The sequence below is a fragment of the Pseudophryne corroboree genome, chromosome 2 (genome assembly GCF_028390025.1).
Source record: "Pseudophryne corroboree isolate aPseCor3 chromosome 2, aPseCor3.hap2, whole genome shotgun sequence".
NCBI classification, from domain to species: Eukaryota; Metazoa; Chordata; class Amphibia; order Anura; family Myobatrachidae; genus Pseudophryne; species Pseudophryne corroboree.
In genome coordinates this window covers 794,388,373-794,412,028 of record NC_086445.1, presented here as the reverse complement: position 1 = coordinate 794,412,028, position 23,656 = coordinate 794,388,373, and the positions used below count along the sequence as shown (strand labels likewise).

The 23,656-nt window shown below is 42.8% G+C and overlaps 1 protein-coding gene across 5 annotated transcripts in view; it reads left to right on the top strand.

Annotated features, from left to right (window-relative positions):
- BCOR (BCL6 corepressor) overlaps window positions 1–23,656 on the top strand; it is a 189,360-nt gene that overhangs the window by 150,114 nt on the left and 15,590 nt on the right. For 4 of the 5 annotated variants that reach the window (XM_063955581.1, XM_063955580.1, XM_063955582.1 and 1 more), the window contains 8 exons: window positions 7,983–8,114; window positions 9,205–9,280; window positions 10,181–12,910; window positions 13,742–13,795; window positions 16,003–16,171; window positions 19,553–19,822; window positions 20,285–20,578; window positions 20,816–21,138. In XM_063955581.1, coding sequence (XP_063811651.1) covers window positions 8,029–8,114; window positions 9,205–9,280; window positions 10,181–12,910; window positions 13,742–13,795; window positions 16,003–16,171; window positions 19,553–19,822; window positions 20,285–20,578; window positions 20,816–21,138 — 4,002 coding nt within the window. In that variant the 5' untranslated portion in view covers window positions 7,983–8,028. The remainder of the gene's footprint in view (window positions 1–7,982; window positions 8,115–9,204; window positions 9,281–10,180; window positions 12,911–13,741; window positions 13,796–16,002; window positions 16,172–19,552; window positions 19,823–20,284; window positions 20,579–20,815; window positions 21,139–23,656) is intronic. The other variant, XM_063955583.1, reaches the window with a different exon arrangement.

The window sequence follows — 23,656 nt, the reverse complement described above, 5'->3', positions numbered from 1 at the left end:
CGCCCACGTAAACAGAAAGGGCGGCACAAGAAGCAGGAGGGCAGTGACAAAACTGCAAGGATTTTTCGCTAGGCGGAAAATCATGTGATAGCACTGTCAGCAGTGTTCTTTCCGGGAGTGGACGACTGGGAAGCAGACTTCCTCAGCAGGCATGACCTCCACCCGGGAGAGTGGAAACTTCATAGGGAAGTTTTTCAGCATGATTGTGGACCGTTGGCAAAGACCAAAGGTGGACATGATAGCGTCCCGCCCGAAAAACGGGACAGGTATTCCGCCAGGTCATGAGACCTTCAGGCGATAGCTGTGGATGTTCTGGTAACACCGTGGGTGTACCAGTCAGTGTATGGGTTCCCTCCTCTGTTTCTCATAACCAAGGTATTGAGAATTATAAGACATAGAGGAGTATGAACTATACTAGTGGCTCCGGATGGGCCAAGAGGGACTTGGTACCCGGAGCTTCAAGAGATGCTCACAGAGGACTAAGGGCCTGGGGAGCTAAGAAGGGACTTGCTTCAGCAAGTACCATGTCTTTTCCAAGAATTACCGCGGCTGCGTTTGACGGCATGGCGGTTGAATACCGGATTCTGAAGGGAAAAAGGCATTCCATAAGAGGTCATACCTACCTTGGTCAAAGCCAGGAAGGAGGTGACCGCACAACGTCATCACCACATGTGGTGAAAATATGTTGCGTGGGTAAGGCCAGGAAGGCTCCACGAAGGAAATTCAACTAGGTCGATTCTGCACTTCCTGAAAACAGGAGTGTTTTGAGTCTCAAATTGGGGTTCATTAAGATTTAAATTTCGGCCCTGTAGATTTTCTTCCAGAAAAAATTGACTTCAGTTCCTGAAGTCCAGATTGTAAAGGGTGTATTCCATATACAGTTCTTTTGTGCCTCTAGGGGCACCGTGAGATCTCAACATAGTGTTGGGATTCCTTAAAATCATATTGGTTTGAACCGCTCAAATCTGTGGATTTGAAATATCTCACATGGAAAGTGACCATGCTGTTGACCAATATCTCACATGGAAAGTGACCATGTTGTTAGTCCTGGCCTCGGCCAGGCGATTGTCAAAAAGAATGGGCGGTTTTGTTTTACAAAAGCCCATATTAGAATTTTCCATTTGAACAGGGCAGAACTGGGACTCGTCTCCAGTTTCTTCCTAAAGGGGTGTCAGCGTTGTCACCTGAAACAACCTATTGTGGTGCCTGCGGCTACTGGGGACTTGGAGGACTCCAAGTTACTAGACGTTGTCAGGGCCCTAAAAATATATATATATATATATATATATATAGTTAGGACGGCTGGAGTCAGAAAGTCTGACTTGCTGTTTATATTGTATGCACCCAACAAGCTGGGTGCTCCTGCTTCTAAGCAGTCTATTGCACGCTAGATTTGTAGTACAATTCAGCTTGCACATTCTGTGGCAGGCCTGCCACAGCCGAAATATGTAGATGCCCATTCCACAAGGAAGGTGGCCTCATCCTGGGCGGCTGCCCGAGGAGTCTCGGCATTATAACTTTGCCGAGCAGCTACGTGGTCAGGGGAGAACACGTTTGTAAAATTTTACAAATTTGATACTCTGGCTAAAGAGGACCTGGAGTTCTCTCATTCGGTGCTGCAGAGTCATCCGCACTCTCCCGCCCGTTTGGGAGCTTTGGTATAATCCCCATGGTCCTGACGGAGTCCCCAGCATCCACTAGGACGTTAGAGAAAATAAGAATTTACTTACCGATAATTCTATTTCTCGTAGTCCGTAGTGGATGCTGGGCGCCCATCCCAAGTGCGGATTGTCTGCAATGCTTGTACATAGTTATTGTTACAAAAATCGGGTTATTACTATTGTTGTGAGCCATTTTTTCAGAGGCTACTTCGTTTTGTTATCATACTGTTAACTGGGTTCAGATCACAAGTTGTACGGTGTGATTGGTGTGGCTGGTATGAGTCTTACCCGGGATTCAAGATCCTTCCTTATTGTGTACGCTCGTCCGGGCACAGTACCTAACTGAGGCTTGGAGGAGGGTCATAGGGGGAGGAGCCAGTACACACCATGTGACCTAAAAAGCTTTTTAGATGTGCCCTGTCTCCTGCGGAGCCCGCTATTCCCCATGGTCCTGACGGAGTCCCCAGCATGGTCCTGACGGAGTCCCCAGCATCCACTACGGACTACGAGAAATAGAATTATCGGTAAGTAAATTCTTATTTTATTTATTATCAGTTTCTTATATAGCGCAGCATATTCCATTGCACTTTACAATTAGAACAGTAATAGAACACAACTGGGTAAAAACAGACAGACATAGAGGTAGGAAGGCCCTGCTCGCAAGCTTACAATCTATGGGAACTAGCTGAGGAACTGTTACTGATAGGGTCCTCAGGGAAAACTGTTTTCATAGCAGCTGTCCCAGTCTTAATAGGTCCGGTAATATTTGTATCCATCAGCGCAATTGGGGTGAGTCTTATACCAAAGCATCAGGGTGTAGATAGAGTATGTTGATGAATATTCCCTTCAATAATGGATTAATGACCAACAGAATGCAAAATGGTGTGAGTCCTATTTATCAAGCTCTGAGAAGCTGCTTTGCCCCAAAAGCGAATGCCGTAGATGGTATTATCCATTGTAGCTCATTGGCTACCTTTGTGAAAGTTATTTGCTGGAATTTTTGGATTCCTCCCTGGCATCCTCTGTCTGCCTGATAACAGTATGGAAAGCCGGGTCTAGAAACCAGCAGGTAAAGTAATTACTTGGCACTCTTCCTTGGTGCTGACTCTTACCTGAGCCACTGTCCCTACAAAAAAAGGTAATGAATAGGGCTTAAATGTGTTGATAAATGGTAGCTGGGTTCATTTTCTTTTAAATAATACACCCAAATATGTTGTATCCTCCATAGTCTCCATCATACGTTAGACGGGAGGTTTGAATTAAAAAACAAACAAACCATCAAGGGTTTCATCAAAACATTCTCAATGTCATGTATTTATTTAGATGGGGGGGGGACCCTGACCCTGAATGACCTTAAAGGGGCCAACATACAGTGAGATTTGTACCATGTGATTTCCTTTGAAGTCCCGGGAGCCGATATTGCATATACACACGGTGCGATTTGAACCATGTGTGATTTGTACCATGCTAGAGAAAAAAAAAATCTCATTTAAATAGTGGCTTGGTATTACAGCGGTGTGGATGGCACCTTTTCACAGGGAATAAATAGCGGTGGCCATTATAAATCTCTGCATTTAATGCTCTGTGGTTCCTGCTGAATGCTTCACATTGGTGGTCAGTGGTTTTTACTACTTACCTAAACTCAAGTTTTGCTGGGCTCTGGCTGCTGCATGATGGCTTCCTTTCCTTCCTCCGCGCAGTGTCAAAAGAGCAGGAGGGATCAAGGAGTGGCCAGGGAATGGCTTGGGTGACATAAATCGGGATTGCAAGGCTTTTCTGTACACACTGTGCGATATGCGCTGTGTTTGCTTGCGATCTGATCAAATCTGGCATGCATGCACGTGAGATGTGGGCTTGTGATACCAATGTGGCGGGACCATGCATTGGCATCGCAAGCCTGTATACACGGTGCAATATGCACCATATTCGATGCGATTGAAACCATTTGGTTTAAATCGTGGGTACATATTGCACGGTGTGTAGGTCCCTTAACATAAATAAAATAGAAAGTGGGTGTGTATTCACATAATATGGCCAACGGCCGTTTCTGCATTTTCATCAACCTCTTTACCATAATGGCTACAGACAGCTTGTATTCATTAGGTGTCAGATTTGACACATTGGAGTCCACAGTCGGACATCTGGGGAAGGTGCTAATCCGTGCAGTTACTGAGAAACCCGAGTGATCCTGCCACTTCCCTATGGGGGTCATTCTGACCTGATCGCACGCTAAGATTTTTCACTGCGATCAGGTCAGAACTGCGCATGCGTATGCACCGCAATGCGCAGGCACGCCGTACGGCTACAAAGCGGATTGTTGCTGAGCAATGATTTAACAAAGAATCCGTTCGCACAGCCGATCGCAAGGAGAATGACAGGAAGAGGGCGTTTGTGGGTGTCAACTGACCGTTTTCTGGGAGTGTTTGGAAAAATGCAGGTGTGTCCAAGCGTTTGCAGGACGGGTGTCTGACGTCAATTCTGGCACCCGACAGGCTGAAGTGATCGCAGTGGCTGAGTAAGTTCTGAGCTACTCAGAAACTGCACAAAACTTTTTTGTAGTGCTCGGCTGCATGTGATTGCACGCTTGCAAAGCAAAAATACACTCCTCTATAGGCAGCGACTATCTGTTCGCAGCACTGCAAAAAATAGCTTTCAAGCGATCAAGGTGTCTATTAATGTAAGAATGCGATGTTTATGTTTTACTTATCACTAAACATCGCATTCTTATTTCAGGGTTTTTTTCAGATTTCTAACGCAATTCATTAATACTTACCTGTTCCCTGATGCGATGCGGTATCCGGCTGTTCCGCGATCCTGGCTTCTCCAGTCTTCTCTCTTCATACCGCAGCTGGGGTCTTCTGCACATGCGCAGTCCCCCCCCCCCCCCCCTGCCTCCAGGTGTCATCTGCACATGCACCGGGGAAACGAGACCTCCAGCGGCGGGCAGGGGCAGCAAGGAGGAGGTGACCCAGCATATGCAGATGCATATGCCCTGAGCTCCTCTGATTGGCTCTTGTCACGGAAGGGGGCAGGGAGAAGGCAGGAGATGGACGTTTTCACTGCTCTTCTCCTGTACAAGCCTCCCCATCGCCTGTCTGAGATGGCGATGGGGTTCCTACATGAATTGCAGTCACCATACAAACGTATGGTGATGCGATTCAGCCACAGAGCGGGGGTGCCGCTGGGGAAGTCAGGGACTTCTTCACGGTAACCCGCTCTGTGAATTGCGGTAAGCAGAGAAAAGCCCTGTTTACCGCAAAACAGGGCTTTTCTCTGCTGCATGAATAGACCCCCTAGTCAGAATGATGCCCCATGCTGTTTTGTCATCCAGGTAATGGGGTTAAACGGAGTTGTTACCATGGATATTTAGGGGTCTATTCATACAGAAAATGAAAACAGAATTGCTACTTATCACTATACATCGCATTGCTTCGATGCAATGTATAGCTGTGATAAGTAGCAATTCATGTATACTCACCCTTCCGACGATGCGCTGCGGTGTCTGGGGCTCCTGTGGTGAGGTCTTCTCCAGCGGTCCTTCCCAGCGATGCGCGGGGTACAGCGGCGGGTCCCTTTGCGCATGCGCAGGGTGTTGACCTCCCGGCAGGCCGCAGTGGTTGCTGGGAGGTCGGGGGGCAGAGCCAGCGCGAGGTGCAGAGCAGCGATCAGGGAAGCATTGAGCTTCCCTGCCGTCTCCGCACCACAGTTCAGGTTACGCCGTCCTCAGATGGCGAACCTGAACTCCATGGAGCACCTTCATGAATCGCACTCACCATACAAAGGTGACCACGCACGGTAACCCGCTCTGTGAATTGCAGTAGGCAGAGAAAAGCCCTGTTAAACGCAAAACAGGGCTTTTCACTGCTGCATGAATAGACCCCTATGTACTGCATATATATAGTACATATTTTGAATAGGACGCACTTGTGTCTTGTTTTCTTTTTTTGAGTCCATTAATACTCTTTTAAACCCAACTGTTTTTCATGGCAGGTTGGACCCATGTTTGTTTATTTGGGGGTATTATCCTTGTTATATGTATATGCACACCGCTTCTCCGGCAATACCTGACCGCATCAGGGTGCCGCACAAGTAATGCCAGAATTCAATTGCGTCCTACTGCAATACGGACTGTTGGCGTGATATTTTGCACAAGGAAGCCATTTAAGAGTGCAGAGGTCATTATTATAGTGTATCTGTCTATCTCCCATGAGTGTCTGGTGTTATATTAAAATGGGTACTTTCTTATTAAGCAGAATAGTATTGTGCATAAGGTTGGAAGACGTTCCGCAGCCTCCTGGTTTGTACAATGGCAGCTTCTCCGTCTAGGAAATGCTGTCTGTTAGCGTTGCGGCCCCTGGTAGCGGCTGCTTGCGGGGCCGGAGTCAGACAGGAAATAATAGGTCTCCCGCAGCTGGGCTTTCCGCGGCCGCTCACCTCTCACCTGCTGCCTTGTGCAGTTCTCGGAGCGCCGGCTAATGATTTATCTCCCCGCACCCCTCCTCCTCCTCCCTGCAGCCAGAAGGCTGCTGCTGTACTGTGCTCCGTGCAGACACGTGTGCGGGGATCGCTACACAGAGCAGGGCTTCACTTGTGTATATTGTCATCGTTATATATACGTTCATGTTCATCCCATCCATCTGCGCAGCTATGATTCACTTGTGTTTATACATTTATCAAGCAAGCGTGTATGTATTGTAGGATCATTATAGAAGGCGTTATAGTTTGGATTTAAGCGTTAAAAACCGTAAAATTTGAATCCTAAACCATTCCAGCCCCGTACTGTCATAGGGCGCCATTCATTACTGCCGTATACTGCACATAATGCTGGAATAAAGTATGTTATAGGTCACGTGTAACATCGTGAAACTGAGTATGGTATTGATAAATATTCTGCACCACACACATTGTACAGTGCAGTAGAATTAATGCCGTTGTGTGTGTGTGTGTGTGTGTGTGTGTGTGTGTGTGTATAATATATATATATATATATATATATATATATATATAATAGTGTGTGTGTGTGTGTATACACACACACACACACACACACACACACACACACACACACACACACACACACACACACACACATTATACCTATGTGTTGGGCGGCTGTATAGCGGAGGCTCAGCAGGATTGTGAGCGTGTCGGCTCCGTGCGCAGCGCAGGCTGTGTTGCGAACAGGAGGCGGCTGTACGGGGGATTTCTCGGTACGAGCCGCTGAAATCCCCCTGTGATGTGTGTGTGCCTGTCTTGATCTTGAAGAACAACTGCTTTTGGGATTAGGCAGACGCCGCTCGGAAGCCTCCTCTACCCTCCCCCCAACTACAGTACGTGCTTGGCAGAGAGAGCCGCGATGTTAGATCACTCGGTTCCAGCATCTCTCACATCATTTGTTGTAGCGCTCGGGCTGCAGAGAGCAGCCACCCCGGAGCCGCCCGATCTCCGTGCGCTGCTGCGCTGAGACACATTCCCATCTATCAGTAGACGCGGCGCGATCGTGTCCTGCGCGTCTGGCAGCCGGTGATTTATATACGTGCGGGGAGCGCTGCCGCGTACAGGGCCAATCCATCTACTTATATATGTATCTCGTACACGGCAGGCAGCGCACTGTACATAATACGCCCAATGATCCCCAGCTCTCACTGCGGTTGAAGCATCAGCTTTCGTAGCCTTGAGAGAGAGAGAGTAGTAAGGGGTTAATACCAGCACTAATAGCCTGCTAATGCACGGATGTCCTTGATCAGATATGCTTCTATTTGTATTGCTGCATTACGCGAGAGTGCGGGATGTGTGCGGTCACAGTGCTGAGGGGATCTGAGGCATATGAAGGCTTTGTGCGATTGCACCTGAAGGGTTAAATGCACAGAGCATACGTCTGATAATGACAGCAATTAACTGCTATGTGACGGCGAGTGATTGCTGCCTGGAGTCTGCAAAAAGGGTGATTGCGAGCATTACATAAAGGATCGTAATGTGATTGCGTGTGACAAATGGCTCCAGCGTTGAGGGGGTTAATGAGATCAGCTAGTAAGTTGCTATTCCCTTGACCTATAAACGACCTCGATTTGCATAGCCCCCTCTCACCCTTTTTATTGCTGGGAATGTCCCTTAGCGTTTAGCACAAGCTGATCTCCCCCACCTCAGCAGCTAACTCCTGCATTTATTATTAATTACCCGGGGGACGGGGAGGAGGGGTGAGAGCGAGTCTGTCTGGCGGTGCCTGTATACCATCGCTGCTGTCTCTGTTTACACTGCGAGCGCGGCCCGATCTCTTTCCAATTTCTCACCTCATTCCCCCCTTCTAATGTTTCCGCACAGGGGACACATTGAGAAGAAAGGGAAGGCTGCAGTGTTACGGGGCGACATGCTTTCGGCAACCCCCCTCTATGGGAACGTACATAGCTGGATGAGCAATGAGAGGGTCCGCATGTGTGGCATCAATGAAGACAGGTAATGGCCCTAATTAATCTAAATTATAGCATCTGGTGAGCCTTCGTCATTAATCAGCATATAGGTTCCCCGCATGGAATGTTGCTGTCTGAGCAGCTTCTCCCGGAACAAGTACATGGTTTGCTGGAATTGTACAGTAATAAAAGTTTTATACAAGAGATCACTCAGGAAAACACGACTAACAAGCAAACGTTCAGAAGTAAAACACATTAGAGTCCATCTCCCGGTTTTCATTCACAATACAAAATATAAACCTGATACTGACAATATATACATTTGTATCACGTGATGGCAAGGCTCACCAGTGGTACTCCCATTGCTGGGAGATGTATGCAGACGCATCTCCACTATTTTTAGTTTATGGAAATACAGCTCCGTCTTATAATCACAAGGGTTGCATTTGACAGTACTGACTTTTTCAGAAACACTGTAGATAGTAATAGCAACATCTGCAGGCAGAAACACGGAACTGCTCCATTTACCAGAGCATGGCAAAACTGGTGGTGTTGAAATCAATGGCAAAGGTAAATATATTTTAAAAATGTTCTAAAGATGGAGATCTCAGGCCACTAGTCCATACAACTTTAACTAAAGATCGTAGAAACATGCCTGGATCCAGAAATCCATTCTTAGAGCTTGTTTACCTGCCCATAAACTTGAATTTGTATGGAAACCTCTTTAGGTAAAATTTCACACATTAACCTAAAGTATTTTTTTCAAAAATATAGAAGAGAAAAATGGATCTAGTGATTCAAATCTAGGAAACAGCACATTTACTTTCATTTTATTATAGAGGCCACTTTCAAAATGTGTCAGATACTCCAAAACTTGTAAAAACACATTTACAAAAGATATACCTTCAAGATATTATAAGTACATACACCTTTTCTCTGTGTACACCACTTTGAGTAAAGAGATGCTGCTGACGATGTATTTAGTTTTGAAATAATTTACATTGTGTGTACTTTATTACTACACTTTCATGTGAACATTGTATCTTTAATTATGATTTGTTGTATGTTCCAAAAAAACACACGTGTGGCCGGGACTATGTTTAAACCATTCTCACAGGCTCTCCATCTCTTCTTAGGAAAATTCTAATTAATGATGGTGACCTTCAGAAAGCTAGACTTGAACTGAGAGAGGATCACCTTGGTCACAGCCTGGTAAGATCTTCTACTAACGGGACTTGTACTTGTGTCAGGGATCATAACTAGTAGACTATAAGTCAAGGACTCCCCATGATCACACCCTCAACTTGGATATTTTCTGATCGTTGCATTGAATACAATGATTATAATATTATACGTAATATGCATTTAGCTGTGACTTTTACATAAAGCTCATTTTATGTTTATTAGCACATTAATGCGGCAAATGAAACTTTGAGTTGCTACATTTTGCATTTGCTTGGTTTGAACACTTGTTATCATCATCTTTGCATAAGCGTCAGACACCATCAGATTCTGTGTTATATGACCATATGTGAGTGGCAGCTGGTTACTGCCTTTGGACTACAGGTCGTTCCGGCTAATCAAATAGAGCTGTAATGTAAGACCCCCAACTTCTCATAGCATAGCCACTTGACCATTTAAGCTTTTGATAGATGGTTTATTATATACACTATTTAATATAGAGTCTAGAATATGCAGCACTGATCATTTTGAATCACGTAGAAGGTGTGATGAATAAAGATGATCAGTTGCTCTTTATAGTACACACTTTGCTCTCTAGTAGTAGTTTAAATGTTGTATGAACTTGTCATTATTATCCATATATTTAGTTATGTCCACATAGTTACATAGGCGCAATATGTTTAAGGCCATTGTTCTCTGCACACAACATGTATCTAGGTCAGGTATTTCAAATTGGTATCAAAGGTGTTTATCCTCTTAGTGCCCCTTTATGACTTGTGTATAAATTAAAATTACATTTTTTATTGATTGCATACACTTCAAACATTAGTTTTACAAAGCACCGTATAATTAAATATATATCTTTTAATTGGTTTATTTTTTCCATGTTAAAATATTTGTTAATGTCTTCTTGCTTTGCTTTATTGCAAGGTGGATGCTGCAGCTGTGCATCGCATGGACGGCCTAACCACTCTCGGCATGGACCGAAATGGACTTATGCAGGAAGGTTTGAGGGTACCAGGTGTTATGGTCTACTCTAGTCTATGTGGCCTAGGCACAGAGAAAGTCAGAGAACCTTCCAATCCCATACCAGGCCTTGGATATGCGCCTGATCGAAATCCTGAACTTCAGTTCAAGCCAAATGCTGGTGAAACAATGGAGAGCGCGCACATGAATGGAAAACAGCCCAATGGCTTTAACTCTTTGTTTAAAACACCACCTGGACTGCAGAAAACATCTGTCCCTACAAGTGAATCACTGGTTATGGACAGAACAGCTAGTGACAAGCAGAGTCCTCTAGGTGTTAATGGTGCTAATTATTTAAGAATTCCATGGGTGCACCCCTACATGGACAATACATCACCGGCTATGTACCCCTTCATCGATTCACCAAACAAGTATTCATTAAACATGTATAAGGCATTTCTACCTCAACAGTCCGCTTACAGTTTACCACAGCATTTGACCTATTCGCCTGTATGCCCAAATGGTGAACGCTTTGTATACCTTCCACCTTCCCACTATGTAACACCTCACATTCCGTCAACATTGGCACCACCCATGAGGATACCTGCACCATCAGCAGCCTCTGCTGTACATTGTTTAGAAAAGAGTTTACCTTGGAAAATGGGAGTTAATCCTGGGTCTGTTGACGCTCATGGATATTCACACATGCAGACCAATAAGCAGACCAGGGTTCCATGTTCAAAGTCTGTGACAAGCAGTATTTCACCAGAAGCCTCTTTATTATTGGCTCCTTCTCAAAGACCATCGCCCAGGCTTCACCATCCAGCTCAGCCAGTTGGGGATAGCTACTCAGATTTTCAAGCGTCATTTGTCAAAATCTCAACCCCACCTACATCTGTTGCTTACACAAAAGCACATACTAGTGTAAGCAGTGACCACACACTTCTAAGGCCATGCAGCACAAAGACTAACAACAAAATTATTGAGTGTGATAATATACAGATGCAAGCACCCTCCAAAAAGCATACAAAGGAAAGAAAGGAAAGCAAGTCTCCTAGTTTAATAGAAAAACAAACACCTCACAAAGATGGAGAAAAGCCACTTGATCTGTCATCAAAGCTTGGTGATGCTGAAATGTCAACAATGTTGCTTTCAGGGCGGTCAGGGACTAACCTGGGAATAGGCACTAGGGACATTCAAAAAGAAGCCATCTCTTCTCCAGGATGTGGTAATGCTATATTTACACCTGAAATGATCAGCACTGCTTCTTCGTCATGGGTAGTACCTGGTATGAATAGTACTGAAGACATGAGTGGCATCATTATGCCCCTTAAAATGAAAGCGTTAGAGAGGGTTATGCCACAGCAGAGGAGTTCCTCATGTCCCCGCATGGGAAGCTCTGATGGAGTCATTACAAGCAATTCCGGATGCCTCTCTAGTGCAGGTCGTCCAGCATCTGCTTCACCTGCTCCAAATGGAAATGGGGAAAGTAAAAATCCAACAGACAGTAATAAATCTGTTATGCAACAAAAAGTTCAACCAGCTAGCACACTTTGTAAAGGCAGCAAGGTAGCAAAACCTTCCATCTTAGAATCCACCATAAAAGTGAGTGAAAGTAGCCTGCCTCCAACACACATGTTTTTGCCTCAGAATGAGCCCTTCTGCTCTTCTCCATTGGCATATCCAAGCAGTTTTATTCCATATCAGGTTTCTGAGAGCCTTGCATTATCACATCTACACTTGCATGGAAAAGCTCCTGTTTATCCTCACCCTGTTTTGTTGCCCAATGGAAGCCTTTTTCCTGGTCCAATGGCACCTAAACCTGGTATTCCCTACAGCATACCAACTAACAGAGATTACATGACCTATCAAGATACCTTGAGCATGGTCCACCCAATATTGCTACCACCTTCCACAATGGAAGTAAACAAAGATGACAAAGCAGAGAGACGATCTAGATCACACGAGAGACCTCGGTATGAGGAGACAGGTGGCAGACTGCTGGATATATCGAATTCAACACCAAAACTTATTTTTGAAGTTCCTTCAGATAAGACATTGAAATCCCACCAGTCATCTCAGTTAACAAGTAAACATGCTTCTAAAACAGAGATGTTGTGTTCTAAAGAAGAAAGGGAGACAAAATGTGATTCTAATTTCCCCATCAATGGTTTCATGCCTGAAAGACATGTTCTGAATGACCTGCAGAAACCAGAGCAAGGAGTACTACACAGAGATGCTATGATATCTAGAGATGAGAATCCAAAAAATGACTATCATGATTCTTTTCAGGTTCCCAAACCTACTCAGAACTCCCCCGTTTTTCACTTTAGACAGGAGAACGTCTGTGGAAGCCAAACCATGGACTGTGCTACAGCTGAACCATGTGCTCGCTTCATGGTATCTAGTCAAACTAAAGATGCACTAGCTGGATTTTATGGCAAACCACAAGAAAAATCAAAGCCCCTTCTTATGGCAAATGGGCATTCAGATACTGAAATGGCTGAGACAGTTGTGAGAGATAGTACCGATGAATTTGAATCTATAAATGGAAATCTTCTGAAAACAAGACCCGCAAATTTAACCAGACGGATAGCAAATTCTGCCGGCTATGTGGGTGACCGGTTTAAATGTCTGACCACCGAATTGTACATGGACTCAAATCAACTAGGCCGTGAGCAAAGGGCTCTGCAGGTGAGTGTTCCTCAGCATTCATATATATCAAATAAAACTGATGTTTTAACTTTCTAAGCATGGTATTTTTAAATGGATGCATATGAAATTGCAAACACTGACCGTATTATGATGTAGGCACAATCCCACGTTGTAGCAATTGCATAACTAATTAAAGTGGAAAAATATCTAAAGACAGTTAGTATGCACTTAAATTAGATTTTGCAACAGAGTTCATTGTAAAGCAGGGGTAGTGAACAAATAATACTACGTGCTTCAATAATACTACGCCTGGCTACTAAACTTTTAATTTGCTCGTCTTCTCAGCATGCAAGATAGCAAATTTTATATAGCTTGACGTTTCTAATGAAATCGTCAGTATAATTTTTGGCTTTGTGAGTTCAACATTTTGATTGTGTTAGCTATTTTTATGTTGAATATTTTATACATGTTCACTTGCATATTTCTTTTAACCGCTGTGATGAGCTGTAAACAATATACTTGCTACACACACTTGTTAAACTCAAATGTGCCACATGCCTTATAAAGTCCGAGCGCCAAGATGCAATGTCAATATGGTTTGTATTTGTATTAAGGCTAAACAATGTATACTTTCTGAACAGTAGATACTGAAGTTTAATTGAATTAATATTATGCTCACTTACCGCTAAATGTGCTGCAAAGCTAGTATGATTATCTAACAATATAGTAATATGTTGTGTTTCTAGCAAACTGGCTAACTTCAGCCAGATAGTATTACATTGTTCTTCTAAAATGTATTTGCTGACTTAAAATTGGATGATTATGATGATTATCCAGATAATGTATTAAGTGCCCATTTTAATTACTTAGATGGAAGGCATACAAGAGGACAGTATTTTAAGTCCACCTGCTGCTTACTGCGAGGTCAGTCATTAACATTTTTATTATTAGACTCTAATGCATTATTATTTTTTTTAACTTAATTTCTAAGTATGTGATGGGCCATGGTTCATTGTGTCTCCAACATCCATTGAAATGTATGTCTGCTAATATGATGTTTACCTTGCATGTAGCAATGCATCTGAATACTCTCCTATTTAATTGCCACTTAACATTTTTAGCAATACTTTATGATGAATTTGTTCATAATTAGGAGGAAACTTGACTGACACATTTGTTGCTTGTTGGCTGTTCTGTTTTTATGATCAACTTTGTTTGGTATTAAAAGCATGCTTATGCATTTTAAAGAACTGTATTAAGTAGTGTCTTGCACAAAAGAGGTCAGCAGGTCATGGTGTTTGTGATGTTGCTCAGGTCTCGCTGCAAGCAAGCCCGTATTCAGCTATGACATTGCCTTAGGCCGTGTGAGAAATGAAGGCTAAATGCTTGATTGGACGTGCACATTCTGCCTCTACCAAGCACCCTAAACCCCTTTGTCATTTTTAATTATCGTTAAATAGTTAAGACAATTTGGAGCCACTTGAAGATTGCTGATGTGTTTTGCTATAGACCTACAGTACACACAGATAGTGTTAATACGTGGCAGCACTGTGAATAATAGCTGTTTAAACTGTGAGTTTAGATTCAATTACTCTTCATTTCAGGATGCCTTATCTGCTGAACAGTGTCCTTCTGTAACTACACTTGTCAAATATATTCAACTTTTAATATTATTATGAATAATACAAAACTGAATTTAATTTGATGCTTTTAGTAGTGGACACCTGCAGCAGTTACGGTACCTGCATTCTGGCCTGTAACTTTCTCCGTCTTGCTTGCACCACTGTGCCTGTGAACAGTTAACGTTCAGCCCCTCCTCCTTTGCGGAGTGGCTGGCGGCATGAAGTGAGAAGGGCAGAAGTGTGCTTTTCATGAATAATTTCCAGAGAATGACCGGGCAGAGAATTGGAACTGACTGCAGTATTCATTCTCCAATGTCAAGACTGGCATCACAAATTTCATAATAGCTGTCCTTTTAAAGGCGACTATACCTATTAAAATAAGTTGGACTGAACTTTTCAAAGCTTCCTTTTCTTATGACTTACACTGACCTTATTTTGATGTTTAAAGATGGCGTTTTTCATGAAACTGGCTAAAAGTATTTCTTTTTATACATGTCTGGAAATAGTTAAACCAATTGACCTAGCATAAGAATGGGTTTCTTTAAAAACATTTGTCAAGTTACCATATATTGTTCAAAAATAATAGTGGTAAAGTAGCATACGTTTGTATGTTAATTATATATGTATATTAAGACAAAGAAAGTACTTTTAATGTAAAAATATACAGATCTCATTTACATTGTTACACATTAGCGATGCGGCAATGTATTCAGAGGCTATAAAGCATTTTCAGAAAAAGAAAGCATCCGTTTCATTACCCAGTTTGTTTTGGTGTTTTATAATGTAAATAAACCTATAATATTTATGTGGTTATTTGTTTAAAGTAGAGCTTTAACCTAAACAAAACTGAGGTAGACCGTTTTTAGGATAAATAATATTCAGTCTGCTAGGTCACTAGTCTAATGACATGAGTCTCAGTGAATTGTCACTGTGCCTCAGGTATGTCATAGTAAATTCACATTTTTATCGGTGAATGACAGATTAACTTCAACATTCTAATAAAGCTGGATACACACTATAAGATTTTCTATCCAATCTTTCTTGTTAGAGTGAAAATCTGGTAATGTATGGGAGCAAATGACAATCAAGCATTTGCTCCAAAATGGATCTTTCCAATTTGTCTGCATGTAATTTTTTGTCTTTTTCCCAGTGTTTGGGAGCAAATGGTCATTTGTCCTTTGCTCCCATACATTACCAAATTTTTGCTCTAACCAGAAAGATTGGACAGATAATTTTATAGTGCATATCAGAAATGGCTGGATTGCTAGTGCAAATGCATGAATACAGCTATGTAATATATGCATGCAACCAAAAGCCAAATTTATATTGATATCCAGGCGTTGATATTTTGGTGTTTTAAGCCCAACTAATTTTTCTAGGTATAGTTGCCACATAGTCAAAGTAAGACAATGTGGATTCATCGTTGTGCATATCAAAAGCTTATTTTACCCTTTTAAATGTTTTATGCAAAGATATTTTTGTTGTAGTTCATTGCCCCTTTCTTTTTAGCGTGCAATGATGCGCTTCTCTGAGATTGAAATGAAAGAGCGGGAGGACCACACACCTACCAAAGACTTGCAGGCTTGCAAAGTCAGTCATTCCGAAGTAAAGTCGGCAATAGAGAATAATAAGCCAGCCGTCACAGCCCTGGGAGAGTCTAATATCAGACAACCTGAAGGTGAGGAAAGCAGACAGTAGCTGGTCAGCAAACTGTGTATTTCTCAACTAATTGTCAAACATTAGTCTGAGCCATGGAGATATTGGGTTAGAGCCTATGCTCAGTATGGGTTTTATTTAGTTAAATGCTTTTCAGGCATTGGTGTATTAAAGATAGCGGAGCTGAGGGATTAGGTGATATCGAGAGTGCGGGCATCCTGCCAGTAGTCAGACGTCAGTGTCTTGTGGTTTTTCTCTAAGACCTCAGTAGTGTTCACCAAAGCCTCATAATCCACTCTGGTTAGCTCCGTTCTGCTGTTTTTGAGCTTGCTGTAAATGCTAGAAGCTGGTTTATAGTTAAATCTCCAGTGTTTTACGGTTTAATAATGTGGATTGGCATATCAAGCTATTTGGTGAATAGATAACCTTACCTAGAGCCTGTACCCACAGTATTACCTAAAACTGATTTTTTTTTTCAGATCTAGGTAATATAAAAAATAATAATTCAGAGGCATTTTCCCAGTATCTTTAATGGCAGAAGAAGGAAGCCAAACACCTCTAGCTCATGTGAACCACAAACAGAAATGTTCTTGATAATATTTCAGATGCTTTGTATTTTTTAAGCTTTGTAGTGTGTCTCGCACACAATATCATGACCAGTAGGCAATTGACCCAGTGTATCGCTGTAGACCCCCCACAATTCATAGTGCTATCTGTCTGTGTGGCATTAGCTACATACTGCTAAGTGTCACCACACACAGAGTAGCCATATCTCGGCCAGTGCGTGTATGGCCAAATAGGAAAATAATGACAGCTCTCCACTTTCAGCCACGTGGCATGATCACTACCAGGTTAAGCATAGGCCTCACATTTGAATAAGACTTCATTCAGACATGAGATATACTTTGTTACATTACCTCAATAACTCTCCAAAAGCATAGATTTAAAGCAATGTTTCTGTATCCATGTATGCGTAGATTTAAATTTCATCATAGTCACTGTTCAGCCCGCATGTCTGCACAATTTCCGATGTGTCTGTTAATGGTGAACATCACATTAGTGACACAATAGGGGTTAGGGTTACTGTACAATGCCTGGTTAATGCATATTGGAGCTCCATCTGTGTTAATTGCCACTCAAGCCTGGATAGAAGGGCTCTGTGAATCCCCACTGTGCACCCTATTCAGAATTCTGTGCGCTATTTTACCAGTGGAGCTGAAATCATCTCAACCTGTGCATGTGGTTACTGTGCAGAAAGCAGAATATTTTCTGTTCCATTACAACCTCAGAGCCCTGCAGTGCAGCTTTAACCCTATCTGGGCCTTTTCTTTGTGAGTTATCCAGCGATGCTGCTCAGTATTTTGTTGCCTTAAATTTATCAAAGATTACAGAAAAATATCCAACCTGCATGTCATTGCTGAGAATTCTTGACCACAAAGAGTGGATGCTATGTAATCTGATTAGTAAATTAAGTATATTTGGATTACAGTTCTGTATATTTTTGTGCTACTTTGTGATCATGTTATGCATAAAGACCTGATCAGGAAGCGCTTCCTCCTATTGTCAGACTCAGGAGTCCATTCAGTTGTATGCGACTTAGACATGCCACTTTCTGTACAGTAGGGCTGCGGTCGATCATTTGTGTCCGGAGCCAAATCGGCAGCTTGCCCCCCTCGCTTCTTATTCAGTCTAACGGTTTGCAACTTCGTTAGTATTATAGCGTAGTATCATTTAGGCTTGTGCGAAAACCATAATGCGCAAGTATTTTGGATAATGCATCCAGCAGTTACTGTATACTGTTAATGAAGCGGCTATACGGCTTTAAATCGGTTTGATTTAAAAAAAAAAAAAAAGTCTACTTAAAAGCAATTTGCTTATATTCATTTATTGTCCTGCTTCGATTTTTGTCAATATGAGTGATGTGATTTATGCAAGGTGTTGACAAATATTATTACATGTAGACAGAGTGCGGTAAATATTTTCACCCTTGGAATCCTTGTCATAGTTCTACTCTTTATAAGACTTCTGTCACACTTTGTTTTCCTGTAGTTCCAGTAATGCATTATTTTAATTACAATGAGTTAATATTGTATTTCTTCCCTGGCGAGCTAATGCCACAAGTCATGCAGCTGCCCAAATAGTAGAAGAGTGAACCTGGCCATCATCCTTAAGTGGTTTCACATTCTTTTATCCAGTTTGGGAATCAGGGGGCCATTGTGAGTATGGCAGTGAAGCTGTACTTGTTGTCCAGGAGACTCGTAAATGTTGCTATGGCAATGCCTCTGTGCAGCCGCTCCTCGGTACGAATGAGAAATTATGGGATGCATGTGCTGCGTGAGTCATATGATTCTCAGATCAAATGATAGAATGATCTAAGCAACTGGCGTGCAAGCATCACATCTGTGCAAGTCACGTGAACACCGTGTCCTGGAAGATAATGAAGCAACAGGCAAATTTGAAATCGTGAGACACCAGTGAGTGACTTAGAGTTGCAGAGGAGTTTGTGATCTCATTTCTGGCAAAACAGAATTGAAGTGTGACCAAAGAGAAGCACAACATATCTTAGTGGCTTATTTGTCTTTCCTGCTCTCAGATCTAATAAACCATTCTGTGCCTTGTTGTCTAAGTTAGGGAATAGAGTGTTTGTCATATATATCCAGAGAGGATTGCGAAGAAATACTGTTCTACACATAATTTTTTAATTCTTAGAGTAAAACGAATTGCCGTTAGTGTGGAAATAGTCTTTGCCGGTTTTGCATTTCTGGTATGTGATGCAGTGTGGTGTATGTGAGTGGAAACTTTGTGTTGCTTTTCTTGCCAGTAAAAGAGGTAATGCTGATATGGCAAAACTACTATATAACCAGGGACTTGTCGTTTTCAGCTAGTAATCCACAAATGATCCATTCCGTGGAGTGCTGAAGGAGCTTGAGAATTGCTGTGTATTTTTAGTTGTGTTTTAGCAGGAAGTAGTGAAATGAATGCTCATGTCAGACATTTGACAGTTCATATAAGGAACAGAATAGATTCACTCTGATCACCAATGCAACATGTGACAAGAAAAAAAACTTAATTCATTGTATTAGTTGCGGACCTGTGATACTCCTATTTCCAGGAACCTGCTCCTTTGTCATTTTGACTATAAATATATCTATAATATATGTGTTTCTCTTTGGAAAGTGTTGTCCAAGACACAACTCCCTATCCATACTTGTTAAGTATTCTCCTAACCATTTATGTCAATATGCTTTGTTGGGGCAGTTACTCTATTGGTCAGTTGGAGAGTACTGATAACCGTGACCAACTGAAGCTGAATCTGAAGTTACGTTAAAATACATGTGCATTTTCAAAATCTTGCTTTGATTCGGTTTCTACATCATTTAAGCATTGTCTTTGTATTTTCCAGGTGATCTGAGGACGGCTAGTGGCAATTTCATTGATACTTCACAGTATTTAAAAAAAGAAGTCCCCATTTCGGAATGTCATTTGGAGAAACTAGTTTTCTATGACGCAGCAAAGCAGAAAGCAGAGCTCGCAACGGACATAAGCACCCAGGGACAATTTGTGGGGCTGAAGCGGAAACACCCTTGTGAGTCATTGGCTGACGATTTTGACAAACGTTTAACCTGCGAAGAGTCCGTGCAGGAAGATGCCAGGGTGAAAAGGAAAAAGCCTGGTGAGTATTCTTGCTGTAATCTCCATAGTAAAAGGTAGAAGCAAACTAGAGCAAGCGATTTTGTAACCTATATTTAAATACATAACTGATACAAGATACCACTTCCCTATTTTCTTACTTTTATTTCTTATGATTCTGTTAGCTGTTATATAAAAAAAAAATTGCAGTAGCTGCTAGCAGTATTACTTATTAATTTGTACTGGTGCTGCCATCTGGTTCATAACCATGCATTAGCAACATTTGGGAGAGCAATCTTGTGTGATTTTATTTCTACACTTAAAATGTGTACCTGTTACTAAAAATTAGGAAAGGGACATTTATTGTACTGAATAAAACTTTCAGGTTGGTTGTACTGTGCCCCAGACACAATAAACTGATAACAGAGCTGTGATTACATGTGCTTTATGTGAATTGTATCAGCCTGTTACTGCAATCTCAGTTAACCGATAGATCTCTTTACAGATGACTGGCCGGAAAGAGACCTTACAGAACTTTCCTCAAAAACCCTGGAAGAGTCCCACTGCAATGAGGTCACAAACTTGAAGGTGTGTATCGAGCTAACAGGACTGCACCCCAAAAAGCAACGGCATCTGCAGCACCTCAGAGAGCTGGGACAGCTTTGCAGGAAGGAGCTCCCTGAGTGCCGTGAGATCACAGACACTGAAAACAAGCAGAGGATCCTGGAAGAAGAGCCAATCAAGGCTAAAACTGAAAGCAAATGCTCAGAGGATTTTAAAAACTGCAGTCCTGAAGAAGGTACAGCAATGCCTGTTGGGAACTCATACTGATCTGCTATATATGTATTTATGCTTTGAAAGGAAGATAATTGCTGTTTAATTATTAATGTGAAGGGAATAGCGGAGTTGGGGAGGCCTATTCAGTAAGAATCCATATTAATTTCTATTTTCCAGCTGTGTAGCATTTAACTTCTTAAATTTTTCTCTCCCTCTTCTTCAATCTCCATTCCCTATTCCCCCGTTCCCTCATCTTCAGACGTTTCTGTGTCTCCGCATACGAAAATCTTTCCACTCTGCTGCCCAAGCAGCAAACGGCAGAGTCAGCCAAACCCCACTCCAGCCCCTCGGTTAACAGCCAAGCAGCAGAAGATTAGAGATGGCCGTAAGACGTGTGTACCATGCACAGAGGAAGAGAGGGCTCTCCAAGTCACGTCATTGCTTGAGGAATACACAGAGTGCGAGAAGCCCTCTGGAAAACGACAGTGCAAGACAAAGCACATGACACCACAGGAGAGGAGGAGGAAGAGATTGTTTCTAGGTGGAGATGACAGCATGGATATAAAAAGCGCAGAGGAAAAGGTACTGTCTTTTGAATAGTGCAGAAATACTGTATATAAAGAATTAATCCCGATACTCCCATGCTGTAATATGAATGTATTTTATTAATAGTTTATATGGCAAGTAACAGATATACTCCAGTGGCGTGCGGTGAGGTCAGTGGCTGGTGAGGCACTATAGCCATAATGTCCGCCGAATCCTGCCGATGGCCCCTACCGCCGCCGAGCCAATGCCCGCTACTTGCCCTGAGCCGCTGCTTGCTGCCACCGCCAATGGCTTACAAACTCACCCACCATCAACTGACCCAGCCCTCCGCCACTAATTTGCATCTCAGTCCAAATCCGCCAATGCCTGCTACCTGCCTGCTCATCATACTTGTGATATATTGTACATTTGTATAGAAAAAAAATAAAAATTAGTGTTTGGGAAGGGAGTGGGAGGAGGACATGAATGCAATTTTGTTGTCCAGGGCTTCCATTAACTTAATGGAAAAGGGCTGAATGGGTTAAAAAAAATAAAAAAAAAAATGCGTGAGGTCCCCCCTCCTAAGTATAACCAGCCTCGGGCTCTTTGAGCCGGTCCTGGTTGTTTAAATACCAGGAAAAAAATTGACAGGGGTTCCCCGTATTTAGACAACCAGCACCTATGTAGGTCCCTGCGGCCGTGGCATTACCCCCCCAACTAGTCACCCCTGGCCGGGGTTCCCTGGAGGAGTGGGGACCCCTTAAATCAAGGGTTCCCCCCCTCCAGGCACCCAAGGGCCAGGGGTGAAGCCCGAGGCTGTCCCCAGCACCCCTGGGCGGTGGGTGCCGGGCTGATAGAGAGTATTGTTTTTTGTTGTGGAACTACAAGGCCCAGCAAGCCTCCCCCGCTTGCTGGTACTTGGGGAACCTCAAGTACCAGCGTGCGAGGAAATAACGGGCCCGCTGGTACCTGTAGTTCTACAACAACAAAAATACCCAAATAAAAACACAACACACACACCGTGAAAGTAAAAGTTTATTAAAAACACACTTACACACACACACACACATACCTACCTACATCCCACGCAGGTCACGTCCACTTGTCCAGTAGAATCCAATAGGGGTACCTGTAAAAATGAGAGAGAGATTACTTACCTACATCCCACGCCGGTCACGTCCACTTGTCCAGTAGAATCCAATAGGGGTACCTGTAAAAATGAGAGAGAGATTACTTACCTACATCCCACGCCGATCACGTCCACTTGTCCAGTAGAATCCATTAGGGCCGTTACCTGCAAAAACTGAAACTTATGCTTATATACATCAATGCACGAGAGAGAGATAGAGATATGGATGGATGTGCTGTACTCACCACAGGCGCCTCTCGCTGTCCCTGCACTCCGGACGCGGCTCCGCTGCACACACAGACAGACACCTGCTGCTGAGGCTGGAGGAGGAGAGCGCCAGCCGCCGCTGCTCGACTTTCACCACTTGCCTTACACTACAGAGACGCTGTCTTCTACACAGGGTCCCTGACATGATCGCCAGCAGGCAGCAGCAGGTGACGGACTACGGGGGGATGGAGGGAGGGGAGCAGCTTACTGTCCCGCCGCCTCGTATGGATGATTGGACCAGCGGATCCAGCACTGGATCCGCTGTCCAATTATTTCTGCCTTGCTGACAGTGATGTCAGCGAGGCACTTCTATAGGTGCCGCTTTGCCTATGCTTTTCAATGGGCTTTTACAGCCCACTTCTTGGCCCCACCCCCCGCTTGATCCCCGTTTCCATTATCTACGGGAGGCACTGCTATCAGTGCCTCCCAAACCTATTTAAAGCCCTAAAATTATTAGAATAACATAAAGAACATACTTATGACACAGAACATGTGTCATAAGTATCTTCTTTTTGTTATTTTAATAATTAATCACAGGGGAGGCAGTGCCTCCCCTGACTGCACGTCCCTGATATACTCCCACTTGGGACCAGCAACTAAGATCTTAGATTTAGTCTTATTAGAACATGGCTGAGCTAACTTCTTCCCTCATGAACCCACATTGATATAAGCACATGTTTTGCTGGCAATCTTTCTTTGTAGTTGCCTTTACATAGTTTTTTGTAAACAACCATAATGTCTCCTGACTCCTCCAACTTGTGAAACCCATAACTCCTACCATTCATTACTTTATATGTACCATGGAACAAGACCGTATTATTAACTGAAGGTGCCGTGCCACGTGCTTTTTAATTAGCGAAGTTAATAAATGACTGGCTAATTTAAGCCAGATTTGCTCCAATAAATCCTTTAAGCATGGAGACTGGGTGTTCCCTTGATATGTAATTCTGTAAAAAAAAAAAAAAAATTTCATCCTTTGTTCCAAAAATAAGTTTTAATCCAGAGAGAAGAACATGATACTCTCCAGAAAATGTTGAACTACAAGTTTCACTGTGCCTTGCCAGATCGGTGCTCTGCATATATATTTGTAGTTCAAATGATATAGAGATACCGGTAGCCTTAGTTATGAACCGTTGATAAAAGACCATTTTAATAGATGTTGGAGTCATTTTGTGGCAA